The sequence below is a fragment of the Triticum aestivum genome, chromosome 6A, assembly GCF_018294505.1.
Source record: "Triticum aestivum cultivar Chinese Spring chromosome 6A, IWGSC CS RefSeq v2.1, whole genome shotgun sequence".
Classification (NCBI taxonomy): Eukaryota; Viridiplantae; Streptophyta; class Magnoliopsida; order Poales; family Poaceae; genus Triticum; species Triticum aestivum.
In genome coordinates, this window is record NC_057809.1 from 515,087,839 (window position 1) to 515,106,037 (window position 18,199).

At 44.3% G+C, this 18,199-nt stretch overlaps 1 protein-coding gene across 1 annotated transcript; it reads left to right on the forward strand.

Moving 5' to 3' along the window:
• Positions 1 to 839: 839 nt before the first annotated feature.
• On the forward strand, positions 840 to 5,791 carry LOC543247 (fimbrin-4). Its single transcript, XM_044548148.1, has 15 exons — positions 840 to 1,037; positions 1,142 to 1,269; positions 1,391 to 1,561; positions 1,690 to 1,961; positions 2,070 to 2,241; positions 2,668 to 2,706; positions 2,809 to 2,877; positions 2,963 to 3,079; positions 3,393 to 3,604; positions 3,764 to 3,922; positions 4,005 to 4,204; positions 4,303 to 4,469; positions 4,552 to 4,648; positions 4,771 to 4,862; positions 5,071 to 5,791. The coding sequence occupies exons 2-15, from the start codon at positions 1,183 to 1,185 to the stop codon at positions 5,455 to 5,457; spliced, it is 2,241 nt and encodes a 746-aa protein (XP_044404083.1). The 5' UTR covers positions 840 to 1,037; positions 1,142 to 1,182; the 3' UTR covers positions 5,458 to 5,791.
• The last annotated feature ends 12,408 nt before the right edge of the window (positions 5,792 to 18,199 follow it).

Genomic DNA, 18,199 nt, shown 5'->3' on the forward strand with positions numbered 1-18,199 from the left:
GGCAGTATAAAGAGCGACAACTGTAACAAAAATTACAACCATATACATGCAAATCTTAAGCCGCCTTAATGCAAGGATTTGGCCGTCACACGTGTTAGATAAACATGTCTCCGAAGACTATTTCCAGCTCTGAGCATGCGGCAACCAAGCACATCACCAATCTCTCCCCATCAAGAAAAAAAAAAATAAAAAAATCCATCTTTTTTTTGTCAAAATTTTGCTTTATTGTTTATTGATCTCCATTTTGCTTGCTTGCTTTTACCCTTTCCATCCAGTGCCTTAACCCCGAGGAAAACCCAAAATATAAGAGGGCCTAATAAACCCGGACGGAGGTAGTAAACCCGCAATGAATGATATTTTTATGATTTTTCTTTTCTTTTATAATTTTGTATCAGCATATAAACACAAAGCAGTAAACTTTTTTTTTCTGGTAATAATACTAATCCGCTAAAAACAACAATGAAAACCACACAACCCCTTGTGACAATTTTTTTAAGAAAAACTTTTGTTCTATCCATAATCAATCATGGCAGTATAAAGAGCGACAACTGTAACAAAAATTACAACCATATACATGCAAATCTTAAGCCGCCTTAATGCAAGGATTTGGCCGTCACACGTGTTAGATAAACATGTCTCCGAAGACTATTTCCAGCTCTGAGCATGCGGCAACCAAGCACATCACCAATCTCTCCCCATCAAGAAAAAATAAAATAAAAAAATCCATCTTTTTTTTGTCAAAATTTTGCTTTATTGTTTATTGATCTCCATTTTGCTTGCTTGCTTTTACCCTTTCCATCCAGTGCCTTAACCCCGAGGAAAACCTAAAGCGAAGACACACAATAAACTAACGAAACGAGCAGACCCCACCCTTACCTCCTCTCCTCGTCTCCGCCACTTCCCCCCTCCCGCCCCCACCAAATCTGGGAGTTCCCGGACGCCATTGCCCACCTTTCCCCCCAGCACAAGGAAAGCACGCCAGCGAGAGAAGGAGCAGCAGAGGCTGCACGGCGGAATTACCGTGAGCAACTCGGAAGGTATCTCGATCTTCGTCCCCGCCGCCCCTCCCCGCCCGCGCGCGGACGATCTGTTCCTTCTTTTCCCGGGGTTCTTTCCTCCCTGATCTGAAATCTCCCCGCAGCCGCGCCGGAGCCGGGTCGAATCGGGCCGTGGCGAGGGGAAATGTCCGGCTTCGTCGGGGTCGTCGTCTCCGACCCCTCCCTGCAGGGCCAGTTCACGCAGGTCGAGCTCCGATCGCTCAAGGCCAAGGTGACACCCCGAATCCACGGCTTCGTCTTCTCTCCTCTGCTCCAAAAACCAGAATTATTACTATAGTTCCCTCTGTCGCCTCTGCTCCAACTCGAGGTTTCTGTTTCGTTGTGGTTTGCAGTTCGTGTCTCTGAAGAGGGACTCCGGCCATGTCACCACCAAGAACCTCCCGGGGTTGATGAAGAAGCTGAGGGGACTTCACGAAGTGGTCCCCGAGGAGGAGATCGCCGCCTTCTTGTCGGAGTCGTACCCCGACAGCGACCAGGAGATTGAGTTCGAGTCCTTCCTCCGGGTACATCTTGGCGATCCTCTGAGTTCCTGACTAGTAGTATTACTAGTATTACTGTGGAGGGGAAGAGTGTGTTATCATTGTCTTACTGATTCGGTTCGGATGGGGAATCTGGTGTGGTGCTTTTGCAGGAGTACCTGAATCTGCAAGCAAGGGTGAGCGCCAAGGAAGGAAGCGCCGCTGTCAGCGGCGGTGGCGGGGCTGGCGGCCGCAAGAATTCGTCGTCGTTCCTCAAATCCACCATCACTACGCTGCTGCACAATCTCAACCAGGCGGAGAAGTCTTCTTATGTGGCACATATTAACACTTACCTTGGTGAAGATCCATTCTTGAAGAAGTACTTGCCAATCGACCCATCCGGCAACCAGCTATTCGATCTTATTAGGGATGGCGTCCTGCTCTGGTGAGAAGGCTTTCTAGCTAGCTACATGGCGCATGCCAATTTACTCTTTCAACAGAAACTGTCTGCTAGTTGTAGCTGATGTTAATTCCTTGCTGGATCTTTTGTCAGTAAGTTGATCAATGTAGCTGTACCTGGGACCATTGATGAGAGAGCAATAAATAAGAAAAGAGTTCTTAACCCATGGGAGAGGAATGAAAACCACACACTGTGCCTCAACTCTGCAAAGGCCATTGGATGTACTGTTGTTAACATTGGCACCCAGGATTTAGTGGAAGGAAGGGTATGCCTTGTGTTCCCTACTTGTTATCCTTTCTTGTAGCTCATGATGCAATGTCACTGATATGAAAATGTTGCCGCGCTCTAAATTATCCTTCTTCTTTTGCAATGAGATAAATCATTTGTCTCCCTTTAATTCTTTCATGTCCTGTATAGCGATATATAGTTTTTCTTTGATGAATTTGTTGGTAAATTTAGGTGTAAATACTGTTATCATTATTAACTGCTGCCTGTCCTTTGTTCTTTTTCACTTTAATCACTTACTAGTAGGTAGTACATCTCATATTTCTTTGTTGATTTTCATGTGTTAGGTGTTTTTAGCCACCTTACCCTAATGGGAAAATGCTCCCAATTCCATATTCAGTTCTATAAATTCCCTTAAAAAAATCAAGTGGTGACTTACACATATTTCTATTGTTTTCTTTGGCAGCCTCATTTAGTTCTTGGATTAATATCTCAAATCATAAAGGTAAGTACTGAAATGAGATTCACATTTTTTATGCAATTCAATGGACACACTATGGTTGAACTCCTCCTTCATCACCTAAAGAGTTGCTTCACTTATTATCAGATTCAACTTTTGGCTGATCTTAATCTTAAGAAGACACCCCAGCTTGTGGAATTGTTTGATGACAGTAAGGTAAGTAGAAGTGTTTTACCTTTGTTTCAGCTCCCAGTGTACATCTTTGCTCAAAACAAAATCCATTTTATTGCATGTTGTACAGGATATAGATGAGGTGTTGAGCTTGTCACCAGAAAAGATGCTGCTTCGATGGATGAACCATCATCTGAAAAAGGCTGGCTACAAGAAAACTGTTAACAATTTCTCTTCGGATGTGAAGGTGCATATGACAGTACATGTCACAGCACTTACTAATCACTTAATTATATGCAATTTTGATACACCTGCAATGATACAAAAATCTGCCTGTTACACATTTGGTTGATCTTATTGTTAAATTTGAGTCTTGTGGGCAACACAACAGCTAGCTTTTCAGCATTGTCTATCAAACACTTTATGTTATTTTCTTCATTTTATGTAATACAGTGTACGTTATGTCGCTCTGTACTTGATCCATCATTATGTTGTTCTTTGCCATGCTTCTGTTCTTGCTCTGTTCAACTTCCGATGGTCACATAAGTTAATTTTTACAGGATGGTGAAGCCTATGCTTATCTTCTAAAAGCTCTTGCTCCAGAGACTTCCCCTGAAACCACACTGGAGACTAAGAATCCTGATGAAAGGGCAAAAATGGTACTTGAACAAGCAGAGAAGTTGGACTGCAAAAGATACCTTACACCAAAGGATATTACTGAGGGTTCTGCCAACTTGAATCTTGCATTTGTTGCACAAATATTCCAGCATCGGTAAGTGCCGACTTTCCTGCTCTTGAAAATGATCTAGAAATTTAAGATATGATCAAAATCATACGAGCTATTTTAAATTGGAAGTTCCTTGGGTCGATTTTAACAATTTTTCCGTGCTGACCATTGATCACTTCAATGATATCATTCCATGATGTGCAGGAATGGTCTAACTAGTGACATTAAACAAGTTACACTCACACAGTCAGCATCACGTGATGATGTTCTAGTATCCAGAGAAGAAAGGGCCTTCCGAATGTGGATCAACAGCCTTGGGGTCGAGTCATACCTGAATAATGTTTTTGAAGATGTTCGCAATGGGTAACAAGACTATTTTCATGATGTCTTGTGTTATTGTGTTATATCAATTGCTGAGTTGATAATTTAGTTTATGATCTTGCAGATGGGTACTTCTTGAAGTACTTGACAAAGTTTCTCCTGGATCTGTCAATTGGAAGTTGGCATCAAAACCTCCAATTAAATTGCCATTTAGGAAACTGGAGAACTGCAATCAAGTTGTCAAAATTGGGAAGGAGTTAAAGTTTTCATTAGTAAATTTAGCTGGGAATGATATTGTTCAGGGAAATAAGAAATTGATAGTTGGTGAGTTCGATCACATCTAACTTTATAGTGAATGCTAATGCACTGTTCTTGATAACTTAGGGGACATATAATTTGAGTTTCTCTGTGTTGTCTTTCAGCACTTCTGTGGCAATTGATGAGATTTAATATCCTTCAATTGCTAAACAGACTGAGATCCCACTCCAAAGGATCCCAAGGAAAGCAAATTACTGATGCAGATATACTGAACTGGGCAAACAGCAAAGTGAAAGCATCAGGAAGAACATCTCGAATGGAAAGCTTCAAGGTGACTTTAATATCCATAGCTTTCACGTAGCCATATAAAAGATTCTAGCTGTTAATGTTTTTCTTAACGTTTTCCCATTCAGGATAAGAGCTTATCAAATGGAGTGTTCTTCCTCGAACTTCTTAGTGCAGTTCAGCCAAGGGTTGTGAACTGGAAAGTAGTTACAAAGGGAGAAGCTGGTCTGTTCTTGATCCACATGTGCTATTTCATGAATTGGTTTCTGATTAATTAATTATATGCTTTCTTTACAAATAGAAGAACCATAGTACTGGCTGATGGCTAATTTCTTTTGATTTTGTAGACGAGGAAAAGAAGCTAAATGCTACCTACATCATTAGTGTTGCAAGAAAGCTCGGATGTTCTGTGTTTCTACTGCCAGAGGACATCATAGAGGTAAAGGGCCATTGTTACGAATATGGAACCGAGCCTGTAATATTTTCATTTTCCAATGAATTAAACTGGATCGGAGCTAAATTCATCTACTGTTTGGAATCTTTACCTTCAGAAATGTTGATGATGCTTGTTGATTGAGAATTGGAACTGTGCTGTGCATATATATTGTTGGTTTTATATCCTCCTTTTGTTCATGTTGATTAAACAGGTGAACCAGAAGATGATCCTAACTCTTACAGCTAGCATCATGTATTGGAGCCTGCTGAGACAACCACAGCCTGAAATATCAGAAGCATCAGAGCCATCCAGCATGGCTTCGGACGCAACTTCCGACATTGGCTCGGAGGATGGTGCCTCAACAGCGGCACCGTCCGAGAGCGAAGAGGCAAACTCACTGTCCGACAGTCTATCCACCCTGACCACAGACGACGCCACCTCAAATGCTCCACCTGCAGAAAACGGGAACGGCGCCACCCCAGATGCTCCACCTGCAGAAAACGGGAACGACGCCACCCCAGATGCTCAACCTGCAGAAAACGGGAACGCCGCCACCCCAGATGCCCCACCTGCAGAAAATGGGAACGATGCCACATGATCCTGATGGTTATATGTTCGTCCGTAGCGCTGTCCATCATTAGCTTCATATACAAGGGTTGGTACCCAAAGTTGCTGCTGCTACCAGAAGTGAAATTTTCTCCTGCTTTTCAGGTACTAGCATAATAGGTACACACCATCATACAGATAGATCGTAGCCACCGTTTGTTCATTAAATTAAATTTTGCTGAATACTAGTAAGTACTATACGGCGGAGAAAGAGAGGGAAATACAGACACATACATATACTAGTAAGTAGGCCGCCGGTTGGTTTGGTTGGCTGGCCATTTCCTGTGCACTTTAGTGCACTTTGATGTCGAAGCTCCATTGCCCAACTCGTGTCTTGTCGGTCCGTCCACGTGCTCTGTTTTTTTTTTCTTCTACCAATTTGCTGTACTGCTCGGGCCATTATCGTTTTTGTACCAAACTGTCGTCGCTGCTGTGGAGTGTGGACCATGCGTCGTGAGCTGTACAAAAACTTGTTGATTTCTGGCATGCCAAGGAATCGCTGTACACATTATGGTAGTAGAGTAGTATTCCTGGGCATTCTTGTTCCTTCGCGTGCAATGTGACGTGTCGGACAGCGATTTGTAAATCAGTGAGCGCGAGGTGCACTGGGAATTACCCCCTGTCTTTGTAGATTCGCTCATTTTGCTCCGTATGTAGTCCATAGTTGAATCTCTACAACTTATATTTAGGAACGGAGGGAGTATTATTAGCAGATGTTTGAAATGGGTCAATCACGCATGCCTGGGAATTGATTAGCTGTTTTATCTTCTTCTTCACAGTGATGGATTTGCACCGTACTATTCGTTGGTCTGCATGAATGAGGCCCAGGACGTGCATTCCGCATGAACAACTATCCCGTACCGTTTGAAAATGATTGCCATTTTTTTCTTGGAACAAGGGCGCTGCGGAACATGGCACCGAGATGACGAGTCGCGGGACTGCACTGCGTGTGCGTCTTCCGATGAGCCTGCGTCGCGCAGGCAGCAGGCTACATAAATCCGCGGGCACACACACAGCGGCCGAGGTCACCACCGGGCCGGCCGGAGACAGCGGCATAACCATGCAGGGCTGGGCTCCATGCCATTTCCTCCCCTCCCCCTCCCCCTCCCCGCCTTGATAGTTGATACTCCCTTGCTTGCTCCCCGAAGTCAAGTAGTGGTAAAGCCGGGGCGAGGCCACACCGCCACCACCACCACCCTCCGCCCCACCACTGCACGCCATCGATGGTTCCGTCCGTGCCCTGCCGTGCGCACGCACGTCGTCGTCAAGCCGGAGCCCGATGCGTCGTCGTTAAGGTCGCTCCCGGGTGGCACCGGTCATTGCCGCCGGCTTCCTCCTCCGTGTACCGTGTCCTCCGGCGATGGAGGGTAGCTGCTGCTGACACGGCGGCGACGTGGCGGTCGAGGAATTGAGCCGGCCAGCTTTACCACCATTCCTATCATCCGCCGCGACATGGCATACATGGGGCAGGCCAGGCATTTCATCTCTCCTACTACGTACCTTAGTACTTTCTCTACCTAGCCAAGTTACCAGCTCTTAGTCGTAGGAGTTATATTAGCAGTAGTTTCTTCCTCTTCGTTTCAGCTTTTCTCAACGAAGTGGTTGCTGTTGCTGTGAATAACCTTTGGCTATTATTGATTTGTATCTGTTAATTTTCTAGATGAACTGGTAGACGATGGCGATTCTTCTTCTTCTTCTTCGCTTAATTTGTTTGTTTGCGCGTGAATGAACGAAAGAAATCTTCGCTTCTTCGGGCTTGAATGTCGTACCCCTATCCTGTAGCTGTACTTGCATTGCGCCTCCAACAGACGCAGAACGGCGGAGGGCACAGTAAGCTAGCTAGGCGGCGAAGCGAGTTCTTCTTGCGCTTGGTTCTGCCCAAACAGTAGCTAGGCGGCACAGTGCTCGTCACTGCGCCCGGCCGGCTACAGTGCGCGTCTTGGTCTTGGGTGGCATGGCACAGCAGGGGGCCGCGACGGAAGAACCAGAGAGGGCGACATGCTTGCGGACATAGAGAACCTCTGCTCCTCCTCTGTCCCTCTTCATTTCGCTCCCACAGAGCAAGGCCAACGTATGTACTGGCGTAGTAAGAACAAGGAACGTCGCATCTCGCGGGCACAGCGCCAAAATCGACAGTCGAGTTAGCCGTTTGCTGCAGCGTGATTCGATCGATCATACAAACTCGATATCCGCGACCTGTCAATCAAAATAGTAATATGCAATAATACTACCATCGTTTTTGAATATATATTTTTGAGCACTGTACAGACGCACACACGCTCATACACTCGTCGTTTTTGAAATTTGATCGTTCGTATCGTGGTCGACAGGTAACAATGCATTGTGTGTGTGTCTCGGAATTAGTCACACACGCGGCGTGCATGCCGGCGAGATGGCATGGCAAGATCGTTTTCTGCCCCACTAGCTAACTACTGTCAGTGCTTAGTAGTTTAGTTTACGAGGGATCGGAAATTCAGAAGGAGTCCTGGCAACCAAAGTGTAGCTAGTAGCGTTGCCAGCGGCCCAGCCCATATAATTCATGGCCGCCGTTACGCACACGCAAGTACGTCCTTGCGCGAACAGGCCGGGACTAGCTGCTAGCTAGGACCATGGTCTGCGCTGCATCTGCATGGCATGCCCCCAGTCAACAGTGCACGCAGGCAGCATCATCAGCAGCGGCAGCGGCAGCCTAGACATGAGGAGGACTCCAGTGTCCAGTCTACGCTGCGCGCGCGGCCGGGAAGACGACGAGCCGCTCGGCGCGCGCCGGCACAACCTACGAGCAACCTGGCCCTCTCGCAGTTGCAGTCTTGCCAGCCGGGGCCACGCCTTGTCCGGTTCCGCGTGCATGTGCCCTAAATCCTGGGTGTCGCCTCGTTTCATTATTTCACTATAGGTAGATACCATGGGACGGGTGATATGATCTGGTTCGTGCGTATGATCACTGGTGCTTGGCATTCGATCGTACTGTTAGGGTTCTACAGGTAGTAAATCATGCTAACCTTGTCAGTGCAACCTGTTTGTTTAGAAGTGTGGTGGATTGGAAGAGACGGCTTGAGGAACGAGCACCCGCTGCTGACTGTTCCTTCCTGAGCTGGGCGTGTTGTTTTCTAGGCCGGGTATGTGATCTGATGTGGAGTGTTGCCATGCCTCTCTTGTCTCGGATCTCGCGGCTTGCATCGCGCCCGAGAGAGAAGGGTATATGGACCATCTAAGGCCCCTCCCAATGCTTCACCTTATACATGTGCTAAGGTTGCCAACTAAGCAAAAAATATGATGTGGCATGCTAGTTAAGAAGAGAGAGAGAGTAGTATGGTGACCTCAGGAAGAAACGGTGCTAAGCACGTGTACCTAGGTGGAAGCACAATTCTGAGTCTACAATGAATTAAATGCACGAAGCTTAGTACTCAAAAGTTTAGCACCTTTGCATTGTGGACTTGAGTCGCTAAGGCATTTAATATGCTTAGCATCTCATCTAAGCACCTTTGCCTTGGGGGAGGTCTAAAACTTGGCAATGACCCGAGGGGGATGCGACCACCTAGGCACCAAGATTGTTGGCAACTCCTGAGCGTCTCAGACCGGTTTCAAACGCCCAAACGGATAGCCCGGTCACTGACCGATCACAAAAATTCGATTCAAACATCCGGACTGACCGACACCCCTCATATCTAGCTCAAATATGGGGCGGATATAAGGGCGTCCGGGCACATCCGTCACGTCGGACCTGGTTCATGCTGGCCCATCTGACCTCACATATATTCCTCCCCATCCGCTCACCGTATCAAACCCTAACCATTTCACTCCACTCCCCTCGGCCACCAAAGCTGCTGTCCGGCGATCTCCAGCCTTCTCCGGCATAGCGGGCAGCGGATTTAACTCCGACCAGTCTGGATCCATCGACTTGTCATCCCGTGCGGGCTGAAGGAAGCAATGGCCATCCACATTGCACTCCGTCGCTTTCGGGAGGACAATGCCCGGTCGACAGCAGGATCTGTCCGGCGCGACTCCATAGCGTCGGCGCATCGGGCGCTCGGATCCTCCGGAGAGCCTTCAAATATCCCCTTCCCTATCACTGCTCCGGTGGAGTATGAGTTCCACCGGGATCTCTGTGCCTGCCATGGGAAGGAGAGGATAAGGGCGGCGGAGGCACGCCTCGCTGCCGACATGGCGGCGGCGGAGGTGACCAATGCGGCCGAAGAGGAGGAAGCCAACCGCGCCTGCATTGTAAAGATGCGATGGATGAGGAACACCCACGCCCTCGCCCAAGAGCAGAATCGGGTGGTCCGTGCCATGGCCGGACTGCCACCAAGGAGGAGAAGGAGGACAACAACTGGACGGACAACTTCGACGACGAACAGATCCGACTCGATCCCTACTGCGTCTTCGACCGGTACTTTCGTGAGAAGGATGGAAAGGGTGCTGGGAAGGGCAAGCGCAGTTGTGGATGATCTTCTCCACCATAGCCAAACCTGCCAAATTTTGGTAGTCGGATGGCATGTTAGTGATGTAGTAGCCGGACGATGTGTGTAATGCATCGTTTACATAGTTGCATGAGTTTGTAGGGATTTGAGGTATGCTAATTGAGGTGTCCGGTTGTGAGAAGGGTAATTTCAGGCTTGACTAGTCATCGTCCGCGAACGCGCCCGGGCGCGTCTGCGGGAGTTTGAGGGGTAGGATTTGCCAAGTCCGGCTATAGATGCTCTTATAGTGTACTAATCCTGCTCGTGTTCTTAGAGTAAGTAAAATAGGATGAGAGCAAGTCTGGTAAGGTAAAGTCAACAGGCTATAAAAATTAAACTATTATATCTATGTTGAGTTGGATGAGAGAGAAGAGCAGAGAGAAGGGATGCGGCTTGTAGATTAATAGTCGGTTGCAGCACAACTCCAAAAAACATTGTGAGAGTGTAAGTCCTACGTGTGAGCTGCGTTGTGATTTCCTTGAAGCGGAGAGGATGATGCAGTACAATAGAGATAAGTATTTCCCTCAGTTATGAAACCAAGGTTATCAATCCAGTAGGAGAACCAAGCAACACTATTTAAACAACATCTGCACACAAACTACAAATACTTGCAACCCAATGCGTAGATGGGTTGTCAATCCCTCAACGGTTATGAACAAGATTAAATTGTATAGGTTTTGATAGATAGATCTCACAAAAATAGAAAATAAAATAAATTAAAGAAAATTGCAGCAAGGTATTTTTGGTTTAATATATGATAGAAAATAGACCCGGGGGACATAGTTTTCACTACATGCTTCTCTCATAAGAATAGCATATGATGGGTAGACAAATTACTGTTGGACAATTGACAGAAAACAAATAATTATGACGATATCCAAGGGAATGATCATGTATATAGGCATCAGTCCAAGATTAGTAGATCGAAATGATTCTGCATCTACTACTATTACTCCACACATCGACCGCTATCCAGCATGCATCTAGTGTGTTAAGTTCATGGAGAAACAGAGTAATGCTTTAAGCAAGGTGACATGATGTATACAAGATAAACTCAGGTATGAATAAACCCCATCTTGTTACCCTTCATAGCAACGACACATGCGTGTCATATCCCTTTTTGTCACTCGGATTGAGTAGCGCAAGATTGAACCCATCATAAAGCACCTCTTCCCATGGCAAGATAAATCAATCTAATTTGCCAAATCAAACCAATAAATCGGAGAAGAAATACGAGGCTATAACAATCATACACAAAAGAGTTTAGATAAAACTCAAATAATATTCATGGATAGATATGATCATCCCGACTTGTGGGGGAATCATAGTCTCCATCTTCCTTTCCTCACTGGGACAATGCTCTAATAATGATGATCATCACAATTTTATTTACTTACAACTCAATATTACAACTTGATAACTAGAACAATATGAATTTATATGTATGCCTCTGGCAGTGTACCAGGATGTGCAATGATGCTAGCGTAACATGCATAATAATGATGAACGGTGGATGTGCCACAAATACTATGTCAGTTATGTGATCATGCAAAGCAATATGACAAAGAAGGTGTATGTCATAAAAACAGAAAGGTGGAAGTTGCATGGCAATATATCTCAGAATGACTATGGAAATGCCATGATAGATATGTATGGTGGCTGTTTTGAGGAAAATATAAGGAGGCTTATGTGTGATAGAGCATATCATATCACGGGGGTCTGGATGCACTGGCGAAGTTTGCACCGACTCTCGAGGTGAGAAAGGTCAATGCACGGTACCAAAGAGGCTAGCAAATGGCAGAAAGGTAAGACTGCGTATAATCCATGGACTCACATTAGTCATAAAGAACTCACATACTTATTGTAAAAGTTTATTAGCCCTCGAAGAAAAGTACTACTATGCATGCCCCTAGGGGGATAAATTGGTAGGAAAAGACCATCACTCGTCCCCAACTGCCACTCATAAGGTAGACACTCAATAATAAATCATGCTCCAACTTCATCGCATAACAGGAGACTATACATGCATGCTTAGGGAATCATAAACTTTAATAACAATATTCTTACTAAACCACAATCATTCACTAGTACCCCCACATATTACTATCTCAATATCACAAAACTATTACAAGGAATCAAACTTATTATATTTAGGGATCTACATGAAAGTTTTTATTATACCCCTCTTGAATACTGTTATATCAGGACCAATTTCATAACACATGCATATTTCCATTACTATTTATTAGACTCTCAAAAATATATAAGTGAAGCATGAGAGTGCAACTATTTCTTTAAAATATAACCACCGATGTGCTCTAAAAGATATAAGTGAAGCACTAGAGCAACTCCCTAGCTCAAAAGATATAAGTGAAGCACATAGAGTATTATAACAAATCACGAATAAATGTGTGTCCCTCTCAAAAGGTGTGTGCAGCAAACACAATGATTGTGGTAAACTAGAAAGTAAACAAAGAAAAGACTACTATAATACAAGACACTCCAAGCAAAACTCATATCATGTGATGAATAAAAATATAGCTCCAAGTAGTATACCAATGGATTGTAGACGAAAGAAGGGATGCCATCCAGGGCATCCCCAAGCTTAGATGCTTGGGTCTCCTTGAATATTACCTTGGGGTGCCTTGGGCATCCCCAAGCTTAGGTTCTTGTTGTTCCTTATTCCTTCATCCATCGTGATCTTATCCAAAACTTGAAAACTTCAGCACGCAAAACTCAACAGAAACCTCATGAGATCCGTTAGTATAATAAGAAAATCATAAACTTTAGGTACTATTATGAACCCATTCATATTTTATTATTGCATAATACCTATTGTATTCTAACTTCTCCATTACTTATACCCCCAATATAATCCATATCATCATTAAAACAAGCAAACTATGCAATAGAAAACAGAATTTGTCTAAAACAAAAAAATTGTAATTATCTGAAAAAACCATATACTTATGTAACTAAAAAAATTCTGAAAAATTAGAACATTATGGGCAATTTGTATATCAATAATTTGTAAAAACTTTAGAATTTATCACGTTCCCGTAAATTATTAAAATTCCAGTACTGGGCGCAAAAGTTTCTATTTTTCACATAATCAAGTAAACTATCAACCAAATCACCCCGAAGGCTTTACTTGGCACAAACACTAATTAAAACATAAAAACACAATCATAACGGTAGCATAATTGTGTGAACACTAAAAAACAGAAAGAAAACAAGAAAAATAAGATAACTATTGGGTTGCCTCCCAACAAGCGTTATTGTTTTACGCCCCTAGCTAGGCGCAAGGCATTGATTCAAGTATTGTCATCTTCAATTGCAAAGGGTCTAGCACTATCTATCTTCCCTCTTTCTATTTTACCCCCTTGCCATTATAAATAATAAGAACTAAGTGATCAAGTTTGGTAGTGAGAGTTTTTAATTCAGTTTTCAAGACACCAAAAGTATCAACCTTTTGTTCCAAAGTATCAAATATCCTATTTTGTGAAACTACATTACCATTTATTTTAGTGGAGAGGTTAAATAACCCTCCAAAATTATATTCCATACTAGCTTTAGTTTCTTTTATTAACTCAGTTTGACGGTAGCTCACTAGTATGGTAGGTTCAATAGTTTCTATTTTCGATTGTCCAAATACACTTTTCATCTTTTCATAGATTTCAAAAGCATTGTATACAAATTGTTTAAAGATTCATCACTTAGTTGTTTAAAATTCAAAATCCCTGAGCTCCTAAGTAAGGAGGGAAAGGCATATGAGGAGGAGAACTGGCCATCACTACTGCAGGATGCTGCTAACGCGACACTACGATCAGAGACCCTTCGACGAAATTGTGTGCGATGCCATAATCGCAAATGGTGGTGTAAAAATCCATCAAAAAGGTGCAAAATGTTTGCGATGGAGGATGCATCAAACACGGTTCAGATTTTAGTTGCGTGTGTGATTCAGGGCATACGTTTCAGTTCAATTAACCGTTTTCATTGAGGACGAACAAAAGAAACGGGCAGCCAAATGAAGGCGTGTACGATGTACAACATATGGTTCACTCGGATGAACTGTTTATGATTAGGCAACACAAAAGAAATGGGCAGCCAGATGAAGGTGTGTGCGATATACAACATACGGTTCAATCGGATGAACTGTTTGTGATTAGGCAACAAAAAAACGGCCAGCCAGATCAAGGCGTGTGTGATTGAGGGCATACGCTTCAGAAGGATTAACTGTTTGCAATTAGGCAACAGAACAGAAACGGGTAAGCCAGATCAAAGTGTCTGCGATTAATGGCATACACTTTACATGGATGAACTGTTTGCGATTAGCCACAACAAACTGAAATAGTTAGATAAATCAATGTGTGTGCGCTAGACAGGCACACCCATTCTACTTAAAAGAAGCATGCGCGATGGTAATAACGAGTGCGCACGGTTGTTGGAACAAGACGTGTGCTGACATTGTCTATTGCGGTGCACCCTATGGTGCAAACGCCACGTACGCAGCCGAGAAGGTGTACATGCCCATGTTACGCCTTCCGAGAATAGTGCCGCACATATAACCGTCAGTAAATTTTGAGCATGCGTCCCGTCACAATTTTTTTAGAAGAACAGGGAGGCCACGTCCCATCATATTCTGAATTGCAAACCTGTTCACATAGATCAAAACCTAAACGGTTTCTCACTTAGGAGCGTATTACTACGCGGTTATAAATAATACTACACCAAGATGACTGCACATTCCTCCTCAACTCCTCATCCACAAAAAGTCAAAAACAAACAAGTCATTCATCATCGTGCTCTTGCATATGCCATGGCCACCGTGAGTTCTGGGTCGAGAGATTGCCACCAGGGAGAGGGGAGATTGGAAGCGAAACCATGAGAGATGTCCCGCCTTGTCGCGAAAGCAGCCATCATGTCCTGACGCACGTCCGTAGCAGCAGAGAGGTCCCTTCGCACCGCCGAAGCAGCACGAAGGACCCGTCGCGCCGTTGATGTAGCAGACTGGTCTGGCCATGCCGCGAAAGTAGATGAGATGTCCCGCTGTGCCGCAAATGCAGCAGAGATGTCCTCCTACGCCACAGCGGCTTGGGAAAATGTCTCGCGGGCTGGCGACGATTCTTACAGGCGCATGCGTGCCCTCGTCCTTAGGCAGATGGATCAGATCTCCAGGTGGGCGAGGTTGCAGGATGACCTGAAAGCCTCGTTTGAACAGTCTACCAATGTCATCCGGCAACTAAATGACAACAATGTGAAGCTCCAGGCGGAGCGCGACCTGCTGAGGGTAAAGATCGTCGGAAGTGCGGAGCAGTAGGAGCAGACCACTGCCTTGTTGAAGAGGACCGACGTCATTGCCGAGAAACTTATGGACGAGAATGCCATGCTGCGCATCGAGCGCAGAAGGCTGGTGGAGGAATCCGTGGATGCTCTCAAGCAGCATCTTGAGGACAAGAAAGAGCTCGTCGCCGCTCGCTGCGGAGACTAGTTCCCGCGGCCTACAACAACGCATCAAGAAAGTAGAGATCAGCGAGCCAGATCGTTTTTCTTCCTTCTTCTTCTGCCCTTGTGTATTTCGGGCGTTGCCGCATGTGGCTTTTTTAATTATGTTTCTAAATATGTAAGACAATTATTATCCAATGTCATCGTCCTTATATTCATCATGCTTACTATAAGTCGCAGACGATGCTATATAGGTCCGTCGGATTTTACATCAAGATCCATGCAAAACTTTCTTTTTAGATTTTCATTTCTCTTTCTTAAATCTCAGTCTAGTGAGACATATAGCCATGCCGTAGAATAGGTGCTCGGGCGCCATTAATAGAAACGTTGGGAGGGAGGTGGGTGGTGGGTAGCGGTCAAAGGGCTCTCCTCCCAATGAGCACGTGTAGGGGTCTGATCGCATGCCTCTCGTACTAAAATAGCTACCCCGCACGACACCTCCTAGCCAATAAAAAAGGGGACGCGTGGCCGCATGTAATTGGTAAGTCGAACGCCCACGGTTTTAATAATACTTGTGTTTCCGATTTGTAACGTGACAACACTTGTTCCAAAATGACTTTGTTGATTGCTAATGTGTGCGCCTTCGCAAATCGGACAGAAAAATTACCACATCATGTTGGTGCTATGTCATGAGACCATACCAAGTTTCATGATTTTCAGGAGTGTTTTGGAATTACAGGAATTAAAAAACCAAGTTTCTCAATCTTTCCGGCCGAGCCACGATGCCCAGATGTTTGAATTTCACTCACATCTCTTGCATGGGACCTAGAAATTCACCCAAGGACACACATGTGATTTTTCAAACAATTTTGGTGCACTGGAGCCTGTGCTTGTAGTTCAAATTTGAATTATGCACATTAAATGCCCAAAAACTCAATTAATGTATAAAAAAGGTCAAACAAACCTGGAATAATTTCAAAATTTAGCACGGTACTTCTATTTGGTCTAATCTGGCTGTGTAAAAAATTAAGCGGGAGAAGGCAGTGTACATATGTCGTTTCGCACACGGAGGTGACACGTTCCCTCTCGGAACCATGAGCCTTCTTGAGAGAATCTCTGGTTTGCAATAAGCTTACACCAAAGCCTGTCCCAATTCGGCCAAAAAATTACCGCAACATGTTTGTGCCATGTCATGACACCATGCCAAGTTTCATGATTTCCAGGCGTGTTTTGTAATTACAGGAATTAAAAAACCAAGTTTCTCAATCTTTCCGGCCAAGCCACGACGCCCAGATGTTTGAATTTCACTCCCACATCTTGCCTGGGACCTAGAAATTCACCCAAGGACACACATGTGATTTTTCAAACAACTTTGGTGCATTGGAGCATGTGCTTGTAGTTCAAATTTGAATTATGCACATTAAATGTCCAGAAACTCAATTAATGTATAAAAAGGCCAAATGAACCCGGAATAATTCCAAAATTTAGCACGACACTTCTATTTGGTCTAATCTGGCTGTGTAAAAAAATTAAGGCGGGAGAAGGCAGTGTATGTATGTTGTTTCGCACACGGAGGTGACACGTTCCCTCTCGAAACCACGAGCCTTCTTGAGGGAATCTCCGGTTTGCAAGAACCTTACACCAAAGCTTGTCCCAATTCGTCCAAAGAAATTACCGCAACATGTTGGTGCCATGTCATGACACCATGCCAAGTTTCATGATTTTCAGGCGTGTTTTGGATTTATAGAAATAAAAAACCCAAGTTTCTCAATCTTTCCGGCCGAGCCACGACGCCCAGATGTTTGAATTTCACCCCCATCTCTTGCATGGTACCTATAAATTCACCCAAGGACACACATGTGAATTTTCAAACAACTTTGGTGCGCTGGAGCCTGTGCTTGTAGTTCAAATTTGAATTATGCACATTAAATGCCCATAAACTAAATTAATGTATAAAAAAGCCAAACGAACCTGAAATAATTTCCAAATTTTAGCACATTAATTAAATTTGGTCTAATCTGGTTGTGTAAAAAAATTAAGGCGGGAGAAGGCAGTGTACGTATGTCGTTTCGCACACGGAGGTGACATGTTCCCTCTCGGAACCACGGGCCTTCTTGAGGGAAGCTCCGGTTTACAAGAAGCTTACACCAAAGCTTGTCCCAATTCGGCCAAAGAAATTACCGCAGCATGTTGGTGCCATGTCATGACACCATGCCAAGTTTCATGATTTTCAGGCGTGTTTCGGATTTACAGGAATTAAAAAACCAAGTATCTCAATCCTTCCGGGCGAGCCACGACGCCCAGATGTTTGAATTTCACTCCCATCTTTTGCATGGGACCTAGAAATTCACCCAAGGACACACATGTGATTTTTCAAACAATTTTGGTGCACTGGAGCATGTGCTTGTAGTTCAAATTTGAATTATGCACATTAAATGTGTAGAAACTCAATTAATGTATAAAAAAGGCCTAACGAACACAGAATAATTCCAAAATTTAGCACGATACTTCTATTTGGTCTAATCTGGCTGTGTAAAAAAATTAAGACGGGAGAAGGCAGTGTATGTATGTCGTTTCGCACACGGAGGTGACACGTTCCCTCTCGGAACCAGGAGCCTTCTTGAGGGAAGCTCCGGTTTGCAAGAAGCTTACACCAAAGCTTGTCCCAATTCGGCCAAAAAAATTACCGCATCATGTTGGTGCCATGACATGACATCATGCCAAGTTTCATGATTTTCAGGCATGTTTTGGAATTAGAAGAAATTAAAAACCAAGTTTCTCAATCTTTCCGGTCGAGCCACGACGCCCAAATGTTTGAATTTCACTCCC